The 26,572-nt window shown below is 33.6% G+C and overlaps 1 protein-coding gene and 1 non-coding gene across 2 annotated transcripts in view; one reads left to right on the forward strand and one right to left on the reverse strand.

Moving 5' to 3' along the window:
- Positions 1-26,572, forward strand: part of LOC113392720 (uncharacterized protein) — a 173,308-nt gene that overhangs the window by 103,663 nt on the left and 43,073 nt on the right. Inside the window, exon 3 of the mRNA XM_064220783.1 lies at positions 14,573-14,653. Coding sequence (XP_064076853.1) covers positions 14,573-14,653 — 81 coding nt within the window. The remainder of the gene's footprint in view (positions 1-14,572; positions 14,654-26,572) is intronic.
- Trnal-cag (transfer RNA leucine (anticodon CAG)) lies at positions 13,798-13,881 on the reverse strand. Its single transcript has one exon. It is a non-coding gene; the product is annotated as a tRNA-Leu (tRNA).

A 26,572-nucleotide genomic window follows, 5' to 3' on the forward strand; every position in this document is an offset into this window, starting at 1 on the left:
TTGTATAAAACGTAGCTTAATAGTTTTATTTAAGACGTTAATTTTAAGATTTAAGAGAGGTAACATCTTGAATGACGACAGGGGTGACTTTTTACCATCAGGCCGCCTATTTGTCAATCTGCCAAACAGCTTTAAATATAAAGAGAAGGTTAATATGGATAGAAGTAACAATTTAAAAGGTATGAGAAGTCAATATCACGATAACATTCCGCTATAGAAAAATATTGCAACGAGCTCACTACGCTATTGAGTTGAAAGATTAAATTCACGCTAACTCCCACGCCCGACAGCGTACGTACGCAATAGGGCACGCTACGCCAAGGCACGCCTACAATGCCAAGGTTACTATTCACTACTGTGACCTTGAGATTACGTGCTCAGAATATCAGTCGCCTTTCTATTTACTACCGACGAGACGATTGAGGTGAAACGTGTCTAAATCGAATGATAAGGAATATGTGCTTGTTGATCGGCGTCTGCCTTCTTTGTTCGATTTTCGAAATAATACCAAAAACATTATCATTATATATTTAAATAAGTATAAGTCGTATGGTCAACGACTTATCAAAATAAAAATAGTGATGTGCTGGTTGGCTTGAAGTTGCTTCCGTTATATATGTAAATGACGTAATGATTAATAAATTATTAAATTAATTTTCCAGGACAAATAACAGAACAAAACAATGTTTTTTTTTTTAAACTACAACTCACGCGAAACTTCACGATTTAATTTTTTTTTTTTTTACAACCATAGGCCCTCTTTCTATGTGGCCAGTAACTTTTTTCTACTCTCAAAAATTAATTATTTGTTAAATCGTAACAATTTAATAAACTGCATTTCTTTTTATTTTTCCGCACATCTACGGTTAGAGCTCTTCAAAATGAGACTATAAATGATTTTTATGTGCTGCTATCGTCTCCTAATCACTGGGACAAAAATCGGCTCATGCTATTAATATATAAGATAGGTCCATTTTAATATATCAAATTTGGACGAAATACGAAATTGTGCGGTTATTATCATATGACAGCTTTATTTATTTATTTATTAATGAACCACCAACAAAACTACATGTGGATATTTTACATAAAATTTATCTATCCTTAGGTTGCAATTATACATATAATTTCACTGAAAGGTAGTTACAGCTAGCATAAAAAATAAAACTATACTAAAACATATAAGGCTAAAATTAAAACTCAAACTAGGACTACCAGTATTCAAGTATATATTAATTTATAAAACATAAGCTGATTAATAATAATAGGGTAACTTAAGAAAGAAAAACAAATAAAAGCTGAAAATTCAATAATACGAAACAACCACGAATCTCTAAAAGAATAAAACAACTGCAGTCACGACAAAACACAGCACAAGTTCATTTACGATCGATAAACAATGCTATTGTAAATCTTTGACTTGAATGCCGTTAAGTTGTCGCAAAACAAATTGATGGACCCATTCCTTTTACAAATTTCCCCATACTGCCTGCACATCCTAGGGAGTAGTACCCAAGATTTGTCTTGTACCGTTTATGTTTGAGCAATGAGATGGGATGAAGTCAAGTCAGCAAGAGTGTCAGATAATGAGCTAATGGAGAATCTATTCAAGCTCGCATTGTAGGGTAGTTTTTTGTTAGATCCTACTGAGTAAAATTTAGTAAATCTTCTTTGTATACTTTCTAAGCGATCTTTATGTGTTTGGTAGCTTGGATTTCAAACCACTGTTCCATACTCTAGTTTACTACGGACCAGGCTTGCGTAAAGTAGTTTTTTTGTCTCGAGTTTCCTAAATTGCTTAGCGTTTCTAAATAGGAAACCCAGCATTCTGAGGGCGGATCTACAGACATGGTCAATATGGAGGTTGAACCTTAATTTTGTGTCGATTACTATGCCTAGATCACGGATGAAATCTCTTTTCTCTACCGGACTGTTGTTAATATGAAATTTGGTTTCGGCAGTTGTTCGTCGACGAGTGAAGCTCAAGTGAGAGCATTTGGCTGGATTGAGGTCCATGCCGTTTGAGCGACACCAGTCAGAGACTCTGTCTATGTCTTCTTGGAATGATTGAGCATTGGCGCTATTCGATATCTCCATACAGAACTTAAGGTCGTCTGCGAAGATAAAGTATCTGGAGTTTCGAAGAGACTCCGTGATATCGTTAATAAAGATATTGAATAAGAGAAGTCCTAGGATGGACCCCTGGGGTACTCCAGGCGATACACAAAAATCTCTAGATGCATATTCTTTAATAGTGACGTGTGAATATCTATTATATAAGTACGAAGTGAGCCATGATAGGAGAGTGCCGCCAATTCCAAAAGCAGAAAGCATTTTCACTAACAATTTGTGGTTTACTCTATCGAAGGCCTTAGAAAAGTCAGTGTAGATAACGTTCACTTGTTTACGCGAGTCCACCAAAGGAGTTATGTAATTGATAAAATTACTCATGTTCGTGACTGTCAATCTAGCCCTTAAAAAGCCGTGCTGAGCATCAGAAAGTATGTGGCGAACATGTCGCGAAACAACCGGGTGGACCAGGGACTCGAATACTTTTGGCAGGACGGACAGTAAGGATATGGGTCTATAGTTAGTTACGTTGTCACGGCCAGCCTTTTTATAAATAGGCACAATTCTCGCTCGTTTCCATTGGTCGGGAAAGACTCTGGATTGAAGAGATTTGTTGAAGATGAAACAAACAGGTAGAGACAACGTCGACGCGCATTTGCTTAGAAATATCGTTGGTAAGTTATCAGGGCCAGCTCCTTTCTTTATATTTTTTCAACTTTCTATGAACTTCGTTAATGGAAATGCTGATGGAACAGTTTCATACGAGTTATGCGTTATTATGTCCGCGTGGCCTTTGATTTTTGGTACTCCCTTGGGTGCTTAATTCCTCGAAATAACAACCCGTGCCAACCGTATACATATATTTTTATCATTTTTATTTTAGGAAGGCAGTCGAGTTTTCTCTTTGTGGTCGGTATACCTGGAAACTGAAATTCGTTATCGAAGTTGTTGTGTAATAACTATATTCTGAAAAATAAATATGTAACAGTACAGTTAGTTACAAGTTCTACTTTATCAAGAATCTCTAATTCTAAATCATATATGTAAGAGTTTTGCAACTTAAAAAAATATACTTAACGGCCCATATTGTTGCCTCAGTTAACAAATATTAAATATTATCTTGCTCAGTGAAATGACAGAAATTCAATGAGTTACTCTGCTGAAAAAAGTATTATTATTCTATATGGTCATTAGGGGATCAACGCGGAAACATGACATCAACGCCGAGACGGCGTTAGAACGCGTGCATCTTCACCGAAAACTGAAACACCACCAAATTTTCATGAGCTTAATTTGTGTTTATAATTCATCTGGTGCTCGGCGGTGACGGAAAACATCGCGAGGAAATCTCCATGTGTCTGATTTCAATTAAATTAAGCGTGGTGGAATTAGCCCAGCAGTGGGACGTTTGAAGGTTGTTACTTTACTCTTTTGGTTTTATACAGCACTACACATAAATCATTTTTGTGTCGCGTCAAAACTCCGTTAAAGTTAACAAGGGCGCGGGACTAATGGCCCAATTTCCTATATAGGTTGTAATAATGTTAGGGTGATACCAAAAATTGACATTAAGTTGGGGCGTCATGCTGTCGTTACTTCTATTAATGTTTATATACGAATAGCAGTCTTTGATTTTCAAACAATTAGGTTCCGTATTTATGTACAGTCGGGGTAAGAAAAGGTTCGTCACCTTAAGATCTATTTTCGTGTGCTCAGTATGAGCGATAACCTGCTTTACCGATTGAGTATGGCATATTGCGTCGCAATGTCATTATGAGTCGCATCTAGCAAAAAGTATAATAGCGTTTATAAGCTATAATAATAACAAGAAAAAGACGTCAATCGGGATGACAATTACCAACTTTTCAAAATGTGCTTAATTTGTGTTTATAATTCATCTCGTGCTCGGCGGTGAAGGAAATCATCGTGAGGAAACGTGCATGTGTCTAATTTCAACGAAATTCTGCCACATGTGTATTCCACCAACCCGCATTGAAGCAGCATGGTGGAATATGCTCCAAACCTTCTCCTCAAAGGGAGAGGAGGCCTTAGCCCAGCAGTGGGAAATTTACAGGCTGTTAATATATTTTTTTATTTTATATTATAATTTAAATATATATTATAAAATATATTATTATTTAATGTAATGTAATTTCTATAATATTTTCCTTTTTTTTTAATTCGTTTAATCTGGTTATTTTATTATATTTTATTATCTGTCCACGGCAGTTCAAAAAACCTGCATTGGAGCGGCTTGATAAATTGTACTTACAAGAAACTTCGTATTTATAAGTAGGAAATATATACATCCTTGTTAGGCATTTGTCCTGTTTTACCCAACAGTGAGTGAGGGTAAAACAGGACAAATGTCCCGTTGTATAAGAAATTATTGTACGAGAAATATAAAGTGTTGTATTTTTTGTACAAAAGTTTGTTGGAAATAATACGGTGCAGGGGTGTGTCATACAGACACACTTTTTTTTAATGTAATATTTGGCAAACGGGCCGGAAGCTCACCTGGTGGAAAGCTCATCTGCAAGAACCCTGGTATTGCGTAACATCGGAGCTCTTGCAGGTGCGTTGCCGGTCTTTGAAGCAGGCTCTTTCTTTGGAGACCCCAAATCAAATTAAAGATCGCGCTGTTTTGAATTTCTCATGTTATGTGATACCTTATAAAAAACACGGTGACACGGTGGAGCGATGATATATGGAAGGTGGCCGGTTGAACGTGAATGAGAAGGGCTGAAGATCAGGCTCAGTGCCGCGCCTTGGTTGAGGCCTACGTCCAATAGCGGAATAATACAGACTGATCATGATGATGATGATGGAAGAAGGAACGAAGGATGAAATTGTAATCGAACTTCCGAGGTTTGACTTAAACAAACTTTCAAATATTACGAATTAAATAAAGACTTGAAGATTTAAATTGGTTTCATTTTAATGCAATCGTAAGCTCTGAACTCGACCATACTAGTAATTGGAATGTATTTTGATAGATTGAGTAATCAACTTCTGTTTAATATAAATGTTTTATAATAGATATGATTTTTTTAGATTTAGCTCTTCTGTATATTCAGCACATTGACGCGTTTACGATTTAAAAGTTTGTTTTCGTTGTATCCTTAACGAGTCTTCGTAATTATCAAGCTGTGAAATGTTTATTGAAGCGCCTGTTTTAATAAGTAGGAGATTTAATTATAAAAAAATTCGATATTCAAAGATAAATCACTTCATTTATTTACAAATGAATCGTCAAATACCTTACGATACTTGTCGTGTGGATGAAGAAAATTTTAATAATTTCATTGGATAAATTTATAGAAAATTATTACACTTTATGTTAAACGTTTAGCAAAATATGCGTCTGACAAATGAGCCACCTGATGGTCAGTGGTCAGCAGCGTCATGCACATTGAAACTTTAAGTAATATGAATTGTACATCACCAATATGCCACAACCTTCTGACTACACTTCCTCTTCTACCTTCTCACTAGCTTAGTCGTCTTTCAAATGGAAACACAACAATAATTTTATTATTATATGTAATTGATAGTAGACCGGCTTGCGCAAAGCCCTACAGCCCTAGTTTACACAGGCATAGATTTGCGTAAAATATTGTTATGCATGAGTGTGCACTAATGTTTCGAATATGATCAAAGTCCTATTTATAATCTAATTTAATGTAAATAAGATTTCAATGTGTATTTAAATCTCGAATGAGCAACAAAAATACTTCATAATATCCTGTCAAAAACAATAACTTCAATCTTTGAGGTTTCATTTTCCCTTTAGGCGTACAAGTAAAATCTTTTATCTCATAAACTCCGCATTAGTATAATAGTCCGAACTTATACGTAAAAGTACGTATTAAGAAGAATAACAATTCGAAGAAGTTTAACCGTCTTTGCTTTAGCGAAAATCAAATACAACTTTTTTTTTCAGAGTTTTAACGTTGTTGTCCGCTTGAGCCTATTTGAAATTACTTAAAGAACAGTAACTTACAAAGTCATTTGACAGAATTAAAGGACATTTGCTTCACCAATACAGAGAACTGAACTCGATCCTAAGTTCAATTGATTTTATCTTAGTTTGTGTCATTTTTCTTAAAACCTCTTTTAAATAATTAATATTTTATTATTTTCTTCATGCGTCTTTCTCGGTTTTTTTACCTTTGTATAAGCGGGGCTGATAATAATATGCCAACGAGGTGTCACCGTCCGGCACCTTCTGTTTTCTGATCAAGGATTAAGAATAATTAAATTTTTTTATTGATCAATATATAATACATTTCACAAACGAGAAGTTTTAACCTTAAACTCAGGTGCACTGCTAAGTGACGTTCCGAAATGAGCGGATTGGAGACTGAATTCACTTGATAGTCGGATGCGACGTCACTATCGGTCACAGGCGGCTTGGCGGACAGTTCCGGCACTAGCTGTCGTGGTACGGCTTTAGCTCGGCTGGGCATGTGAGCTATTTTATTTAGATGTGTCATTATGAGTGAGAATAAAAGAGTTTTACTATTTTTATTTTTTTATTTAAACCACTTATTATATTTCACAATGGCTTTTGAATATCCGTTACCCATTTTCGTAAATTTCGTTCATAGATTTTAGACCATAGTATGAATTAACCGTCGAAAACCGGCTAGGGTCCGTGGATTCATCATTAAATCTATCTTACATTATAATGTTGTTGTTTTTTTTTTTATTAATTTAAAATAGGTAAGCATTCAGGTAAATAGACCTCTTTATAAAATGTTCATAACGCCCATGGACATTGACACTGTGAGAAATATTAACAATCCCTTACATCACCAATGCGCTAACCTTGGGAACGATTATGTTATATCACTTGTGAATAAAGTTATACTGGCTCACTTTCACATCGAGACACAACAATACGACATATGGTCGTGTGGCGGTTTAAAAAGTGAGTCATAATTATTCGCTAGCAATTATCCCAATTTATTTGGATTCAGCGCAGCGTGTAATCTGTACGAAGGGTGACGGTGGAGTGAGCAAGTTTAATTACAGTCACGAGTGGCATTGCATTTTAGATCTAGATAGGCGACGGTAAAGAGTGGTTTGTTTTTAATTTCATTCATTATTTTTAGGATTTAAACGTAGTCATTCAATTTTTTTTACATTTCAGCAGCGTTCATGTGTGTCTCATGTCCCAACTGATGGTAGACGATCTTACTTTAGATATTGGCGGTGTGAGAAATACTCACAATTCTTTGCATCACAAATGCACCACCAACTTTAGGAACTTAGATACTATGAACTTAGTGTCAGGGCTTTCTATAAGCCCATCATGCTAGGTACACCAACATCATATATTCTACCGCCAAACAGTAACATCAGTATTGTTGTTTTCGGGTTTAATCGGTGAGTGAGCCAGTGTAACTACACATAAGAGACATAACATCTTAGTTCGCAACGTAGATTTGATATGAGGAATGATTATTAATTCTAGCAGCACCAATGGCTATGGCAGTGGTGACCACTTACCATCGGGGGCCATTGTCAATGTCAGGCCAATGTCATTCTTTTGAAGTGACTACCGATTTTCAAGTAGCTTATTTGCTTATATCTTGTAAGATACATTTAAATTATGTTTTACGTTGTCACTGTAAAATTAATTAGAATTAGCTTTCTTAACTCTCAAGTCATTTAATTGTACGAGCAGAATAGCTTATTTAATTTAATTTATAACAACATTAAGAGCAGAGGAAAGCCCAGGGGTTAGAACATGTGAATTATTAGCGAAGATTCCTTGTGAATCCTACCCGCGAATCCTTCATGAAGATATTAGTAAGAAAAATATTATTCTTTTATGATTAGAGGGTAATTTAAAATTAATATTTGTTTATTAAATATACTAGCTGAACCTGCGGCTTTTTACCCGCTCGAAATTTATAAAATACAATCTTCCAATCTCCGTTTAGGGGTGGAGTTGCGTAAAATTCTTAGCGGATATTCAAGTTTGTAGGTGCTATATAATTTCTGAGATTTCGTGATTAATCAGTGAGTGGTATCTCGTTTTATATATGTGTATAAATTCTTCATTTAATTTAAATATTTGTTTTTTGTTTGGTTTTATTATTGTTTTTAACTTTATCAATTAATTATTTAACTTTAATATGTTTTTGAATGATATCAATCTTATGTTTACTTATAATTGATCACTACAATAAGTTAATTAAAATAGCTAATTTTAATAAACAAAGATTTTTCCTTATGTTTTGGTGAATGTTAGTAAACCGGATAAATAAATAAAATCACGGATTCAAAGTCAAACTCCAGTAAATTTTCATGTACTTAATTTGTGCTTATACACAACTAATGAAAATATACTGACGAAACCGTATGTCGGATGTAAATCTGCCGCAAGTGCATTCACCGACCCACATTGGTGTAATAATGTTGCTCACTTGCAAACTTGCTCTTAAAGAAAGGGAAGCCTTAACCCAGCAGTAGGTCATTTATTATATTTATATATTATATAATATCAAATTTTACTACTTATATAATTCCTAACTGTGTAAATTTTACTTATAATATATATATATTAACAGCCTGTAAATTTCCAACTGCTGGGCTAACGCCTCCTCTCCCTTTGAGGAGAAGGTTTGGAGCTTATTCCACCACGCTGCTCCAATGCGGGTTGGTGGATACACATGTGGCAGAATTTCGTTGAAATTAGACACATGCAGGTTTCCTCTTGATGTTTTCCTTCAACACCGACCACGAGATGAATTATAAACACAAATTAAGCACATGAAAATCCAGTGGTGCTTGCCTGGGTTTGAACCCGCAATCATCGGTTAAGTTGCACGCGTTCTAACCACTGAGCCACCTCGGCTCATTTAGTGGTCATTGGGTGGTCCATTTCTACGCAGTAAGCCAGTACATCGATGGGCTGGTCCGAGTCCTCGACGCCTTGTAACTGCCAACACTATCTCTAACTATATGTGTTCGTAACCATCCAAATTAAAAAAAAAACCTGGCACTTGACCGTTTAGTTTAGATGAATTATAATAATAACAATAATAATTTGCTCTTTTATAAAGGTCGGTATTGAAGACGAAATCCTACGAACCGTCCTTCGCTTGAATTATTCAGAAAGTTGCGATCCTGAAACAGATTTTAAATGGTAGTACAACAAAATTTCCCTTTGAAAATATTATAAGGACTTTCGAGACCTTGAACGCAATACCCTTTAGCGAAAACATCAGACACATGAATGTACAATGAACGTTTGTTAATATTTGTAATCGATTTTTATTTTTAACAAAACATTAATTTAATATTAAATTACTTTTATCTTTATAAATACGTTTACTATTATGCTAATAATTTAATATTTTATTTAATATCAATTTAAGATGAATCATGTTAACAAAGAATAACTTTCTAGTTTCTCTTCCTTTATCTCTAATTTTATTTTAAACCTTTAACCTTTTCTTGGTAAGTTAAGTTAAGCAAAACATTGATTATTTATTTATATAAAACGAAATCAAAATATACTTTATTCGAGTATTTACAAGAACTTTTGAATCGTTTTTATAGAATATAAAATGTAAAGCTACCGACGGTTCTGAATGTCGAAATGAACCAGAAATACTGGTAAGAATCTCAGTAGTTTCGTACGTTATTACGGTTGTTCACACGAGTATAACATAAAGTTAGAAATAGTACTAGTTTTGTAAGCTACTAAAATAAAACAACTCTCAGACTACGAGCTAAAACACTAATTTAATTAGTTGTAAGAACAATTAACGTCTTAACTAAGTTTAAAAATCTGAGGTCAGCTTATCTAATAATATTCCGTCCGTCTGCGGTATTTGGAACAGCTCCAAATTTTAAGCTGATTTCGTTAAAATTTGAACAACTTTTTCACCTCTACTTTAAAGTGGACTATGAAAATAATTATTCTGACGAAATTGAATTCAATTGATAATTAACGAAATGTATGACTTTGATCTATTGAATTAATTATTGAGATTATCTCCAAGTTCAGATCTGATGAGTTATAAAATTCATAATTAATTATCAAAGCGAGGCGTTCGAATGCCTTGTACGTTAAATGTACTGACATGAATAATATACTTGCTACTTCGATAAATCTCAAAATGTTTCTAACACTAGCTCGACTTATCGCCAGATAATTTCGAGCTACACTAATTCAATTACAAACGACATTCGAAATTTAAAATGATAATATAAACATTTTGAAGTATAACAAATTGTCAACTACATAAGTACTACATAACTAAAACATATCTGCAACTCTAATTTAGTCAAATAGTATTAAGAGTATATTTTGAATATACGAGAAGAGGCCCGTTTTCTTTTGCCTGCATATGTCACTGCATATGTCATCTGTTGCTTTAAAATGGCCGCCTTGGGTTAAACGTATAGACATATTTATATGTATGTACCAGTTTATATTTTTTCCATAAACAAAACAGTAACTACTGATTTTTAGCTGTGTTTTTTCGGTATAATCTACATTCCGTACTAGTGGTACCTTTACATTTAGTTTAACGTATTGTAATACTATGTCTCAATAGTGCTTGTACGAACCAATTTAAATAAAGCATATTATAGACACGGAATTTTATTAAAATATTTATGTGAATTTTGTATTTATACATCGTTTGATACTTCAAAAGCAAAATCACCAGTCGAATGCTGAAAGCATTTTGAGTCAGTACTCAAACGGAACGACTGAACGACGAATTACGGGCGTCAATAGAAATTCACAATACACAGAATAAATCCTAATATTCTGAATTAGTTAACGATCGCTTCTTTAGAGTCTCTCTATATAACGAGGTAGCACGAATATTGCTTATTTACTATTAATGATGACGACCTCCGTGGTCGAGTAGTGTGTACACCGGTTTTCATGGGTACGCTACTCCGAGGTCCCGGGTTCGATCCCCGGCCGAGTCGATGTAGAAAAAGTTCATTAGTTTTCTGTTGTCTTGGGTCTGGGTGTTTGTGGTACCGTCGTTACTTCTGATTTCCATAACACAAGTGCTTTAGCTACTTACATTGGGATCAGAGTAATGTATGTGATGTTGTCATATATTTATTTATTTATTTATTTAATGATTACAGTTCGTTAAGACTAGACGAATCTGTATGGAATCATACTCGTCTCGCTCCCAAATTTATGTACTCGCCACTACTGTGCTAATACGTCGCACGATATCCAACGCTTTTATATTAACGCATTTATTTAAACAACTTGTAATATCTCCAGAATTACTCATTCGTGCTGTAAAATGCGCAATAACTATCTACATAATACGTTCAAAATTATCATGTTACTTGGCTTGATATGGGTTTATTACTTTGTGAGAATTAAAAGACAGTTGCTATTTATTTCGATTGAGCTATTTTTCAAGAATATATCACACACTAAAATACTAAAAAGCCTATGTCTGACCTGAAACTGGAAACTAAAATAGCTTGATATTTCCATATGAATCGTAATTTTACGTGTAAACGAAAAAAACAAGACTTACCTTAGTATAATATTAGTATAATTTTTTTAAGTGTAATGTAACTTCAATCGCAGGTCTTCCGATTCTTTGTATCGGTTATTACTGAGTTTTAAAAATAATCTTGACTAAAATCATACATCTAAGCTAGGTTTATTTTATCTGTTCGTGGAAGAGCTTTGTACAAGTTCGTCTAGGTCGTTACACCTTATTCATCCATATTCAACCACCAGCAGTAAATTGTATGGAAGTCTTCCGCATCCCGGGGAGAGACTTAACATCTTAACGTCCATAGTTGATTAAGCATTCTCAGAATATCTTACACAAGGGACGACGAGGATGGTGATCTTTTTACTACATGTATGTATGTAAGTATGTATGTAGAACAGCATTCTGTAAGCTCAAACTCTAATCACACTGCGAATTTCAGTCGTAATTTATCATACATTGATATACGAAATTGACTTTTATAATTATAAAATTGAAAGGATTTACGCATCAAAATACTGTAACAGTTGAGTTCGTTCAGTCGTTCTTAAAAAATTCACAAATTTTATATTAAGTCAGCTCTTACAGAATAGGGCTGCCAATTATACGAATACATAATTCAGACGAATATGTATTTAGGCAAAAATATTAATATGTAAACAAGTTATTTAACTTAAATAATTAAATAAATATGTCGTTTACTCCAATCGAAGTTGTGTCTAGGAGGACAGTGTTAGAACTCTATTTACTTCACAATATTCTACTCTAGAATAATCTATAGATTAGAACTGGATATGTTTTTAATATTCATATGACATGATGGGGTAAGGGAATTCAGTTAGTTGCAAAAAGGTTGTTGTCAGACAGTTGTTTCTGTATTTGTTTGTAAATTCTCTATCTATATTATTTATTATATTATTATCATCATAGGGTTCGAGTTCAATATGTCTATTAAATATATAAAGGATAATATCAAATTTAATAAATTATTGTTTAAATGATTAAAACGTTAACTTTTAAAACGTTTGCGAACCCGGAACGTTGAGAAAAGCTTATAATTTGATACAGAGATTCAAAGGATCTTTACGCTTCAATCGGTCATTCAAGCGCAGATATTTTCGCTTCGGTGACTACTGAAAGGGGTTGCGTAAGTATTTGAATCATATTTTAACCGCTTTGTAGTTAGGTTAACCAATGAGAGCTCAGCAAATGTATACGCACAAGCTAACACGCGTAGAAGGGTTGTTGTATTAGTTAATATAAATATTCATAACAAATCGATATAAAATAATGATCGCCACTGCATAATTGTCATTCGTAATGACCATTTTTATGTATGTATGTAAAGAAATGTCCAAAACTCGCTTAGTTACACATGGCGTAGCATTGCTACGACACGTGCTACGGTCGCGACGCTTTAGTGAACGTGCTACGAAGTGTTCTACGAATATAAAATCATATCGGTATATTTTAAAGGTTTTGTGTTTGTTATCAAACCAAACTGGAATGTTTATATTATTATTAGATTTTGTTTGTCCAACTATATTTCAGCTTTTTCAGTTTAATATTAATTTATATACACAATGTTCTTATAGGTCGTATAATTAAAAACTATTCCATATATTATTCCACAATTGTATAATCGGCTTCTAGACTTAATTTAATATTGTATAATTGAAAATCCTGACTTAGATTAATCCTGATTTAGATTCTCAACATAGTGCACAAGCTTGAACGCAAGTACTAAAACTAAATTCTCGATGGTTCGTTCCGATTGGACGTCAAATCCGATAAGCCCGGATAAATTTCAGGTTTTAAAGGCTGTACTAGCTTGTTGAGGCTCAGAAGTGTAAAGTGCTGTACAATCTACGGGCTGCTATTGAAAATGAATATTGTTAGCCTCACCCAAGATTTGAACCTAGGAGCTCAGGATCTGCAGTTCTAAAGCTACCCATTACATTACATTACAGTACGACAATTACGATTTAACATTACAAATTTATATGCAAATATATTCACGTCATTTTAGTTCAAAATCAAAAAACTTAACTTGATTATTTCAACAATGCTATTCTGTTATGATGCACCCTCACTTGTGAAATATTGGAAACTTCATTTTGATGCGTGTTTACTTTTAATGTTATGATTTTATATGAATAGGTTACACTGAGGACAAAATCGATTCTTAAAAAAAAAAATATTTGTAGTTGAATAAGATCTTTGTCAGAAGTGGGATTCGAACCCACGCCCACAGAAGTGGACTGCGACCTGAACGCAGCGCCTTAGACCGCTCGGCCATCCTGACTGTACGATATGGAATGAATTCAGGGAATTATTATAGACGATGTCTCGTATTTACGTATATTGCATATTTGTATATTTTTCCTGACATTTCCCGATTCTATTTTGTGATGTCCTTTGAGTTTGTTCTTTTAACCAACTCTAAAGACTTCTCAAGTTATTACTCTTTAAGTTGAAGCAATCCAAGCGGCGTCTTGAGTAGAATCGTTCTTTTCTCTCGTTTTACAATTCATTCTTAATGAAATACACAAACTTGATATTTTTAAATTTCTATCTAGTGTTCGTTTCATAAATGATTGGTTCGTTAAATATAGTTTGTTTTTAACAATGCTCATGTCTTAGATCCTCAAATAATTAAAATTATAATATAGCAATAATACACCTACAGAGCGAGACGCCCCGGCTCCGCACGGTTGCAATGCATTAATAAAGAAGATGATATTATATATATATAATTAATAGCTTATTATATAGCATTCAGAAATAATATAGCTTTCTATGAGTGATTTTTTTTACAATTTTAGTACAATCAGAACATTAGTTCCGGCGATTATTTCCTACATACAAACAAACAAATTTTACCTTCCGCTTTCTACGGGTGAAATTAATCCAAATAAATTAACTAATCCTATTCTATCCATACTGCGTAAAGTAAAGATTAATTCAAAGCAATTAAATGTATCTATTTATTACAGAGTCAACTTTGGGACGAGCACGAACTAGAAGACGCAACATTTGCAGAGTGCAGCATCAGTAACGCAAACCACAGCTTTCAAGTATGTATTCAAAGAAAAACAATCAAATCAAAATAACCTACATATTATATCAGACTGTCTTTCACGCGTACAATCGTTTTTTATCTCTTTATTTTAGGAGTTCAGTCATCAGATTGACTGTTACACCCCTGATTAAACAAACCTATATTCATTATGCTAAAGTTCATGATATACTATTAAGAACTCGGAGTAGTTTTAGTTTAAGTATATGAACAATATACAAGCGCTTTTGAATCGTTTCGTTAAGAATGTTTATTCTGTGGAGAAGAAACGTGTTATATACTGATTATTACTTTTGAGACTTCCGGTAGAGATTCTACTCTATTATAGCCTTTAGGCGTGCTGTCAAATATTACATATCAATGTCAATGAGCTTTCGACATAGAAAATTTTAGTACTTTTGACTAATTTTTATAGTTTTAAGAGTCTCACGCGACTGACAATTATGTATTAATAAAAATGAATGTAATAAATATAAAATCAAAAGCAATAAATATATGACCAAAAAATAAAAAGCAAATTAATTAATAGTATAAAAAAATATTCCAAACCAATTTTTTATATAAGTGTTCTAAAAAGGACGAAATAAACTTTGAAATGAACAAATCCATATTTTGTTATATTGTACAATTGTATCTTACTTTTTCATGGAGAAGGCTTATGTACTATCCACTTTGTAGTATTCTCGCCGCTAGATGGCGCTACAACATTCCAACACTGAATTCCTTTACAATTCGCTTTTGCTAGTATGTTATAAAAACAGTATTGTTAAGCTTATTTAGCACAAAAAGATAAAAAATATTTATTTTGCTCCAAATAATATTCTATGTATAAATTTGACGCATCGATTAATAATTTATACCCTATTCTAGAGTAAAAATAAGCTTATCTCAGATTTATTCATTTCGATTATTTGGTAAAAGATCTACTATATTATGATGTACAAATAGTTCCTGAGTAAAAGGTACATTTATTTATATTATACAAATATTCCACTTAGGTCCTCATATCCACTTTAATTTTATTTCAAAAGTTCCGATAACAACCTCGCTGACATTCAAACCGGTATTTTAATTCAAATTTATTAAGATCTTCACCAATAATATTAAGTCAATTCGATGTAAAAGTTGTTTATTCTTGTGAATTCTTCTGATTGGAATAAGTCGGTGATTTGCTTTAGATCGCGGTCAATTTCCGCTTTTCCGCGTCGTAAAAAAAAAAACAATCTTGAAGATTTGCTACTTTTAAATTTCGAAGTAGATTGTAAAGAGATTAAAGCAATGAATAAAAGAATATGAATATCTGAATAATTCATAGCAGAAATATTAAATAAACTAGTTTAACGCTCATTAGTTGCAAAACTTTATGGCACAATTTACATTTCCTAACGATTCGGTCTTAAAGTCGACAAAACTTTCGCCCTTGCGTGTTAATGTTGTTTCAGGGATATTAACTTAAGAACATTCGCCTTACGTGTGTAAGAGCCACGTAAGAATCATTCGTTAGACATGTGAATCTTAAAAGAAGTATCCGGGTTCAAACACCTCTGAATTTCCATGTGATTAATTTGTGTTTATCATTTATTTCGGGCTCAGCGGTAAAGAAAAACATCTCCAGGAAAGTTCTATGTGTTGGATGAAAGTATGTCAAACAAGTATTTATTCACCCGCATCGGAACAGGGTGGTGAAAAATTCTACAACTGTCCCCAAAAGGAAAGGATCCCGTAGTCCAGCAGTAATAATAAATAATATAATAAAAATATTTCTATATTTTTATAGATTCTACTGAGAAAAACCGGCAAGAAACTCAGTATTTCCTTTTTTCCACCATTTTTATAGAGTTGCGTACTGTTGTTGAGTAGTGTGTGCTTCCTTGGTGTCATTAGTCTTCGTGGCATTCTGGATTCCAGCTGATCTGGAACATACTTGGCCAAGTTGACCATAATCAGGTTAACTAAAGTGATTCTTGGTTATAATCTCATAACATTGTTACGTTTAAAGGCATTATACTTTACTTGTACTACGGCGAATATAACTGAGACAAAATTTCAATGGGCATTTTTTTCTTAATTTTTTTTTCCACTTCAATTAATTTATCTCAAACAGTTCTTAAGCTACTTACAAAGGAATACTCATTAATTGAAACTAAACTCTTTAAGTTAAATTTTCTAGGAATCTAATAAGTTTTCACATGTATTTTCATTCGAACGTTTTTGAACTCATGAAACAGTACATAAAATCAAACGAAAACATGTTATTGTTTAAAAAAATTCTACCCATAAAACAACTAATAAAAGTTTGTTACAAAGAAATTTGTAGCATGTTGTAGAAATTTTTTCAACAGTTTTTACCCATTATTTGTGAACCTACCGGCATCGGCTCAAGCGTATGTGGAAAAACGGAATGCGGCCTCAATACACGACGTCGGTATATTGCAAGTTATTTGGGTGATACAGCAACTTTGCTTGTTAGACGTCAGAGTTTACAAAAAAATAATTTAGGCGAGTTGTATTAAGATCCCTAAGATTAGGATTCGGTTATTATATACATTTGTATATAATTTAATTTATAGTGTACATATTAAAGTAAGATATATACAAAATTCTTATGGTATAGATAGGTAGACGAGCAAATCATCCGCCAGATCCCACTAATCAAGGTCACCTTTCCTATAGACATTGGCGCTGTATGAAATTCTAACTATTTCCTACATCATTAATGCTCCACTTACATCCTTTTAAAGCTGGCAACGCACCTGTAAGGCCCCCAGTGTTGCAGATGTCCATGGGCGGTGGTAATCACTTACCATCAATTGAGCCTCCTACTAATTTTCTAACTACGAGTATTCCATAAAAAAAAACTACGTGTAAAGATGTGTGATTTCATAGTACACAAATATATGCGCAAACACAAGATTATTCTCTTTTCCCTTCTATAATTCGAAGAGACTGCAAATCGGACACGATCGTAAAAAGCAAAACATCAGGTTCATTCATAGCGTGCTTTCCGAACCGACCGAGAATTCCTCGACAGATAAACTCAATAACTTCTAAACGCCCCACTTTTGGTTTGAACCCAAGACCTTGGACTCCGCCGATTAATAACTAGTCACTCAATTGACGAGGTTTTCATAATTATAGCATAGAGAATACGAAGGCGCGGCCATACGAACCTGTAACCCTATCATCAATCTGTTAATATTTTAGTGGTATATGAAGATACATGTACATTTTTGTAGCGTCATTTTGTGTTATAAAAGTTTTGCATGCTATATTACTGTTTACTGTATCCCAAGTAAATATTGTTTTTCCTTATACTTATGAGGCGACTTCAAAAAGATAGAGGTTATCAATTCTTCTATTCATTTTCTTTTTTATATATTGCGACTTTACCCGGAAATGATTTAGACGATACTCTTTTTATTGAATAAGTATTTTTTTTAAAATAAATATTATTATTTCTTTGTCAAGTCTCACATTATTTACTAATGTTATGCAATTGCATAATATACTAACTATATACATATGTACAGTCGGGGTAAGAAAAGGTTTGTCTCCTTAAGATCTATTTTCGTGTGCTCAGTATGAGCGATAACCTGCTTTACCGATTGGGTAAGACATATTGCGTCGCAATGTCATTATGAGTCGCATCTAGCAAAGTTTATAATAGCGTTTAAAAGCTATAATAATAATAAGAAGAAGCCGTCAATCGGGATGACAATTACCAACTTTTCACGAAACCTCATAGTCCGTCGTGAATGCTCGTGTAACATCGGAGATTAGGACATTGTCTTGTCTCTTATAAAAGAGAGTGCATAGTAGTAGTCCTACTTCCTACTAATATTATAAACGCGAAAGTGAGTGTGTATGGATCTGGCTGATTTCTCTGAGATGTGGATGGATGTTTGTTACTCTTTTACGTAAAAAATATTGAACGGATTTGGATAAAATTTTGCACACATATAGAACATGTACTGGAATAACATATTGGACACTTTTTATCCCGGGAAAACATAAAATCTTTCGGGAACGCGGGTGAAACCGCAGGACGGAAGTAGTAAATAAAATAGTAAAAATAAATAGTAATTATGGTAAAATTTATTCATTTTATTAAAAACGAGTATATCCGCCATTCGTATCAATCACAGCTTGTAGTCGCTGTCGCACTGATCCAACAAGGCGAGAGCATATGTCGGTTCCTCTGAAGCAATGTTTAATTTTATATGCAGTTGTCTGTTTAGTGCTTTTGTTTCAAAAAATACTAAGAGTTTATGACTTGAAAAAGGAATGAATTTGAAAACTAACGAAGGTTTTCTTACTCTGACTGTACATACAAAAAACACTTTTCCAAAATCAAAATATTCTTTATTCAAGTAGGCTCTTAGGAGCACTTTTGAATCGTCATGTTTCAGTGTTGAAAGCTACCACCGGTTCAGAAAGTTGATTGTACTGAGAATAATCTCCAAGAAACTCAGTGGTTACTCTTACTAAAGTTTATATCGCGTGATCAAAAAATATATAAACACATTTTTGTAAAGAAAAGAACTAAATTAGGTCCATTGTCGTATTAATATGCAAATGGACTCTAATCTAAGATGAATGACATAGGGTTGGACACAAGTTTATTAGGTCACGAATGAGGCAACCGTTTATCATACGTCCACGTGTATCCGGGGCATTAAGGGATTAACGGCCTGACTCTGCTACGTCAGAGTTCGCTGTTACGGTACGTCCGGATAGCAAACCATTTAAAAAGAGCTTAATGTATTCATATTTTTTGTGCTATTGACCTGGTTTGCTTTACTTGGCAATACATTCAAAATGGCGTCGTTTTCTACGGGCTTTTATATAACTTGCAATGTTTGTCAGTTTGTTTAGGTTTAATCTTGCAAACTGAATTAGAATCAGGACCTCGTATCCTACGGAGTTGTAATTTTAAATGTCGATTCAATTTTAATAACAATACATTTGTATGGTAAGCATGATCGACTCTTATCTAATCTTAATATGAACCTGACGAAGGAACTCTTCAAATGTCAACAGCAAAGACACAAAATGTTTTATACAACAGCTTATTTTTAAAACGCTTTTATTCATAAATTTCGATTCTCTTAAATGTTCAACTACGTAGATTTTACAATGTTGTTTTAGAGGTGTTCTAGAAAAATCTAGAATACTTTTTTTTTACTGCTCCAATGATTTATATCTTGGTTAGGGTTAAAACGTAAAGTTATCTCACAATGACTGCCTCAATGTCACAAGTAATAATTTATATAATTTATCTTCTATGATATATTCGAATAGTGTTTACCTGTTAGGCTTATAACGCGCAAATAAAAATGTAGTATTTCTTAACTAACTCCTAAAAAAGCAGGAAGTTCTCAAATGGGTTTTATTTTTTTACGTCGTTACCTCAGAACTCCGTGACTTGTAAACTGATTTGGAAAATAATTTTTTTGTTTGAGAAGGCACACTTTTCGTTTGGTGCCTGTTTCTGTTGGTTTGGTGGGACCGAACGAAACGTATGCCTTCTGAAACAAAAAAATATTTACAATTTTACGAATTTAATTTCACAGAGTAATATTCGAAGTCATTTTGTTTTTGTTATTTTTTAGTGTTCCGTACCCAAAGGGTAAAAACGGACCCTATTACTAACACTCCGCTGTCCAGCTGTCTGTCACTCCGTCTGTCACCAGTATCTCATGAACCGTTGTAATTAGACACTTGAAATTTTCACATTGGTGTATTTCTATTGCCGCTATAACAACAAATATTAAAACCAATATAAAATAAATATTAAAGAGGGAATAGTTCTTGCGCGAGTTTCACTTTTTTTAAGGTTTTTTAAGGGATAAAGATGGTTCCGTATTTCGTATACTGTAACCGCAGATGCGAGTTTATATCGACAATTTGTATAATTTGTATACATGCGAAAGAACCTCGCCGGACTCACTCAGATTTCGCCACAATTTTAAACATATTGAAAGTCTTTGCAGCTTACTAGCTGGTCCTGCACTGGTAGCGTTGGTACTGCACCTTAAGCTTTTAAAAGCTATTAAATAACCGTGTCGAATTTGCCATACTAACGGATTATCAGAAACAAAAAATTCAAAATGTATTTGTGTTTGCGCACAATATTATTCCGTAAAATATTTCACGTAAAATGGGTAGTCTATCTTGGCTTACATTTAAAATCTTTTAAAATTGTACTTTAATATATTTTTATTACACATACATAAAATATTACAATAACCTTGCGTATACGTACGTATAATAACCTTCAATATTAAAGGCCATTTATGTAAAGTATTTTCCTATGGACTGCGTGTCATGACTTTTTGAAATACGCATTGTCCGTATACCAAATTTAATACAAACAAATTTATTAAACATAATGAAATATTCCTCTCCATAACTAGAGCTATGTACCTCGTAAAATTTGCTTCGTTTTCTAATATTCGATGTAGAGCCTTGTGACCTCAATCAGCTTGTCACGGTGTGTCATCGGCTTATTGGGTCACAAGTGTGGTGCCGCTCTAAGGCGTAATGGATTTACGTTGATAAGTTTGAAACCATTAACACAGTTCTAACTGACTTTACTGAGCAATTATGATCTTAGTAGAAAAAATATTTCAATAAATTTTGAGTTATCGATGGGGTTCGTTTTATTTATCTTTCGCTTAGTTATCGTTACAAATATACGTTGCTAACTATACTAATATTGTATTTATAACGTTTGTTACGCTTTCACGACTTAATTACTTAACCCATCATCGTGAAATTTTACATATACGTAGACAGGAGTAAATAAAATGTCATAAAGTAACTAACACTCACCCCCCCCCCCTCCCCACTGCACGTGGGCGAAGTCGCGAAGAAGATAAACTAAAGAATAAAAGAATCATAATATAAGATGTACAATGAGGCTTAGATACCTTTTGTCATATAATTTAATCAAAACGTTGCTACAGTTTGTTGACTAATTTTGTCAACATAATACTGAGTACACCTCACAGCCTCAAACGACTACAGCTTTACCTTGGTTACCGTTAAAAGCCATATAAAAAAAATATAAAACCAATAAATAATTACTGCTCCGCGCAGATTCATCCATGTGAAATGTTATATGTTCGCCCATGCCTCAGAATGAAATGTGCCCCTTACAATGGTGTACAGTTACAATCTGAGTATTGTAACGGTACACCTTTCTAATTACGCGGACTATTAAACGCACAGGACTCCTAGATCCTGCAGTTAGATGCTATGTAGTGTATAATTATACTACATAACATCATATTGAGAGATAGCCTACTAATTATTCTACGCGAATGTATCTTCGTTAAATTTATATCTATACATATATACATTACATTAGCAGCCTGTAAATTTCCCACTACTGGGCTAAGGCCTCTTCTCCCTTTGAGGAGAAGGTTTGGAGCATATTCCACCACGCTGCTCCAATGCGGGTTGGTGGAATACACAAGTGGCAGAATTTCGTTTCGTTCGGTTTCCTCACTTTGTTTTCCATCACCGCCGAGCACGAGATGAATTATAAACACAAATTAAGCACATGAAAATTCAATGGTGCCTGCCTGGGTTCGAACCCGAAATCATCGGTTAAGATGCACGCGTTTTAACCACTGGGCAATCTCGCCATGTTATATCTATACTAATGTTATAAATGTAAAAGTATGTCTGTATGTCTGGCTGCTACGCTGTCCACTCAAACCATTAATAATATAATGATTTGAACTTTTATTTTAAACCGAAGTCCGAAAGTCCAAGGAAGGACATTAAATCCTTTTTATACCTAACATATGACAACCAACCCCTAAAACTAGTTTTCTTATAAGTATCGTATTTTTAATGATAACCGAAAGTCTCTTAGTTCAAATCCAAGACTAGCTCTATTTCAGTTCACGTTACGATCGGTTCAGTAGCTTAGACGTGATGACGTCACAATCCGAGGAACATAATTACTCTCGCAATTACAATGTTATTATGATAATTACATTAAGAATTCCATCTCGGTTTACAAGCTTGACTTTGAAATCTTGCTTTCATAGTGTCCAAAGAATTTTGTTGATATTTATGACGACCTCCGTGGTCGAGTAGTGTGTACACCGGTTTTCATGGGTACGCCACTCCGAGGTCCCGGGTTAGATTCCCGGCCGAGTCGATATAGAAAAATTTCATTAGTTTTCTATGTTGTCTTGGGTCTGGGTGTTTGTGGTACCGTCGTTACTTCTGATTTTCCATAATACAAGTGCTTTAGCTACTTACGTTGGTATCAGAGTAATGTATGTGATGTTGTCCAATATTTATATATTATATTATATTTATATTTAATTCAACGAAATATTACGACACATAAGTTACACACAAAACTAGGTCTTGACCTGTTAATAATGAACGTCGTAAAAAAAAAAACCGGTATAAAACAGGTGTAAACGTGAGGAAGACGTAAAAGGAGACTTAAAGCGGTCGGAATGAGCAACAAATCCACAAGTATGTGCTTACGTCTTTACGCATATATACATTTGCTATTGTTTTATATACTTTATTATCTTCATCTCATATCATCATCAGAACGCCAGATATTGTTATTTTTAAAAGTCGATGTTATTGTAAAACGATCACCTATCTAATGAACGGTTTCAGTCGTGGGTATGACCACGGGTGAAACCGTTCTTTATTATCATTTATTTTAAAAATAATTTGTAGTACATGGCCGACTTTAACAATTAATAAGTTATAAAAACTCTTTGTTTAAGTAAAATGCGTTTGCAACAAACAGGAGATCTTATAGATAAACTTAAAAAGCAAAATACTTATCATTATACAAATTTTCAGCGAAATCGTTAGAGCCCATTCAAAGATGCACGAAATAAATGTAATATACAAGAATTTCTTATTTAATATTATATGATAACAGGGTTATTATGATACGAATACTAGTAGTACCTGGAAATGTATTTATCAAAGGTATAAAAGATTTATATATCTCAATTCTTATATACTTTTTAATATACAATAACCAACGACGATTATTCGCCCACAATATTATATAGACAAATAAACTTGGTTATCAACAACGAATCCTGAAACTTATATTGGAAGTTGGCGCTTTTGTCCGTTGTCCAATGATTATATGACGTGCGCCAATATTGGTCATCGTTGGATGCGAAATAGTCAAAGTTACTCAAGAAACGTGACATACTACATAAGTAGAGGATTTGGGTTCAACGACTAATATCACGTTCCTTATAAGAAGGCGACGTAAACAACGTGGTCCATGGCAGTATTTGATTTGGGATGTAATGATTTTTCTTAAAGATTTTTATTGAAGTTTTGGTAGAGGGGAGTTTTTTATAGAGTAAGGCGGACGGGAAAACGATCGTCATTATAAGATATATTAACTATTTTTACATTACCAATGCGCCACCTACCTTGAACAGTAAGATCTTATATCCCTTGTGCCTATAGTTATACCTTTGAAAGTGGAACATGACTGTACAAAATACTGTTGCTACGGTTGGATGTCTCATGAGTGAATGGTACCCACAAACTACTACCAAGTAAATTCGTCATTGTACCATCCTTTCACCAAGCAAGGAAATATTTAATATAAGAAATGCAGCGACCACGTACATTCAAAACGCAATAATAAGAATCTACAGTTATAAGGCTTCCACTAATCGTTTTATTATTCCAATGGAATTAAATAAATATTCTGGCTTCCTTTCTCATTGGTCTAGTGCCTAGTTTATAAGATCCAGTAGATCTCGAGGTCCTGAGCTCAAAACCGAGTCGGACCATCGGTGAGATAGATGGTGATGGTGAGATAGATAGATAGAAAGAAAGAAAAGAAAATAAGATAGAAAGAGAGGGAGTATAGGCTATTATAGTGCAGATATAATCCTGCACTATAACAGTTAGTTAATCTCGCTTAATATTGACTTCCTTTACCGAATTTGGTGAGGAAGCTGTCCTCCTTCTCCATGATTCTGTAAACATCAACATTGTTTAGGATTTTTATTAAACTGGATAAGTAACCGAAATGACGTCTTAATTAAATATGTATGTAAAATTACGATTCAAGCCGTCCTAAGAGCCTCCTTAAGCAAAATATATCTTGATTTTATGAATAATATTGACATTGGTATGATTCACGGTAATAACATATCAAGTGAAAATACACAATTAAATTAAACGAATAGGCATATTTGTACACGACCGAGAAAATATTATAGCATTTAAAATTCAAATTCACAAGCTTATATTTTCTTCGCTTCATTTCGTACGTCAATATATACAGAAAAAAAAAATTCAACACGGTTTTATTTTAGCTATTTTATTTAGCTTACCCTATATCCATGTAATGTAAATATTTCTACGTGATTTTCAGGATCATCAATAAATCTGTGATGAATTTGAAAATTAGCACACGTACTAAAAACCGATGGACATTACATTAATTTAATAATTTTGATCATCAGGATAACAAACTAAAAATGTTTTTAACATTTTTGTACTATTATTTGATAATTAAGAAAAAAATAGAATAGGTATTTTTAATCGTACTACATAAATACTCGTATGTTTGGTTTGATTGATTCGGCTAAGCCAATAACTGATTGTCGGTTTATATAAAACTAGATGCGAGCAAATATTGACACACCATGTATAATTATAGCACGAGGTCACATGATGTAACTTCGGAAGAAGTTGTTAAAATTCAAAAAGATTCAAAAGTGTCAGTTGTTTTATTCGAATGTAATACAGATACTAATAATGCAGAAAGTATGCGTGGCCAGTCTTAGTTTCCATAGTAACTGGTCGGTCTGGCTAAATATATGGCCACAGATCTTGTGATTCTATTTTCAAATCCCCAGATTGGGCTGATGAGAAGTTATTGTGTTTTTCTGTCGAAAAGTTCTCAGTAACCGTAATAATCCGGAGTCTGGAATTTTGAAGTGTGTACTCACATTTTATCAAATTATTTATTTATATTTATCTGTATAAAAAGGATATATGGGGTGCTGTCGTATGCGCTGTTTGTTAATGTGTAAAAGTTTATTTGATAAATGCTTTCATATTGTCTAAAAAAAACCATATGTCTGAGTACATAAAATATGTGGATCTTAATTGGATACCGTGTTTCATCATAATCAAATATGAGTGAGCCTCACTTGGTTTTATGTGCTTCATTTGTGCTTAGCATTCATCTTGTACCAGGTCATATCTTTAAGAAAACTGCCAGTATTGGATAAATTATTGTTCTTGTAAATATTCTTCTAAAAGGGAGATGAGGTTTGCCCAGCCAGATATTTACAGGTTGGCTGTTACAGTACAAAAAATACAGACAAACTTAATAATTTTATTTATCTTTAAAATTCAGAGATAATTTACCTTAGAGTCGACACTAATCAGGTCCTTATATCTCTAAAGTGGATATCAGATTTATTATTCCAAGTATAAATAGGAGTATTTGATAATTATATTTCTGTTAAATATTAAATGCTCGAAACGAGTCGTAAAGTCGTCGTTACTGCACATAACAATCGCTCTGCTGTAACTCCTATCAAGGTTTTGTACAAATTTCATTACACTCCTCGACAGCGAGACATTCGGCGGCAGATACAGATACGCCAGAATTATAATCCGTTTATTTAGAAAATCTTGGAAAACGTATATGCCCTGATTTGAACCCGAAATGTTCGCTTTTGTATCAGGTGTTCTAACTTTAAGGACCTAGATGTGATCACTTCAGTCTCTCAGTTGAAATGGTCAAATTATTATTATAAGTATTGAAATGAACACAGTGTCACTATTTTCTATTTTTACCTTTTTTCTGTATTTCTTCGAGATATCTTCCTGTGCTTAATCTGTGTTTGTAACTCATCCCTTACTCTATGCT

This window comes from Vanessa tameamea, chromosome 5 (assembly GCF_037043105.1).
Source record: "Vanessa tameamea isolate UH-Manoa-2023 chromosome 5, ilVanTame1 primary haplotype, whole genome shotgun sequence".
Lineage (NCBI taxonomy): Eukaryota > Metazoa > Arthropoda > Insecta > Lepidoptera > Nymphalidae > Vanessa > Vanessa tameamea.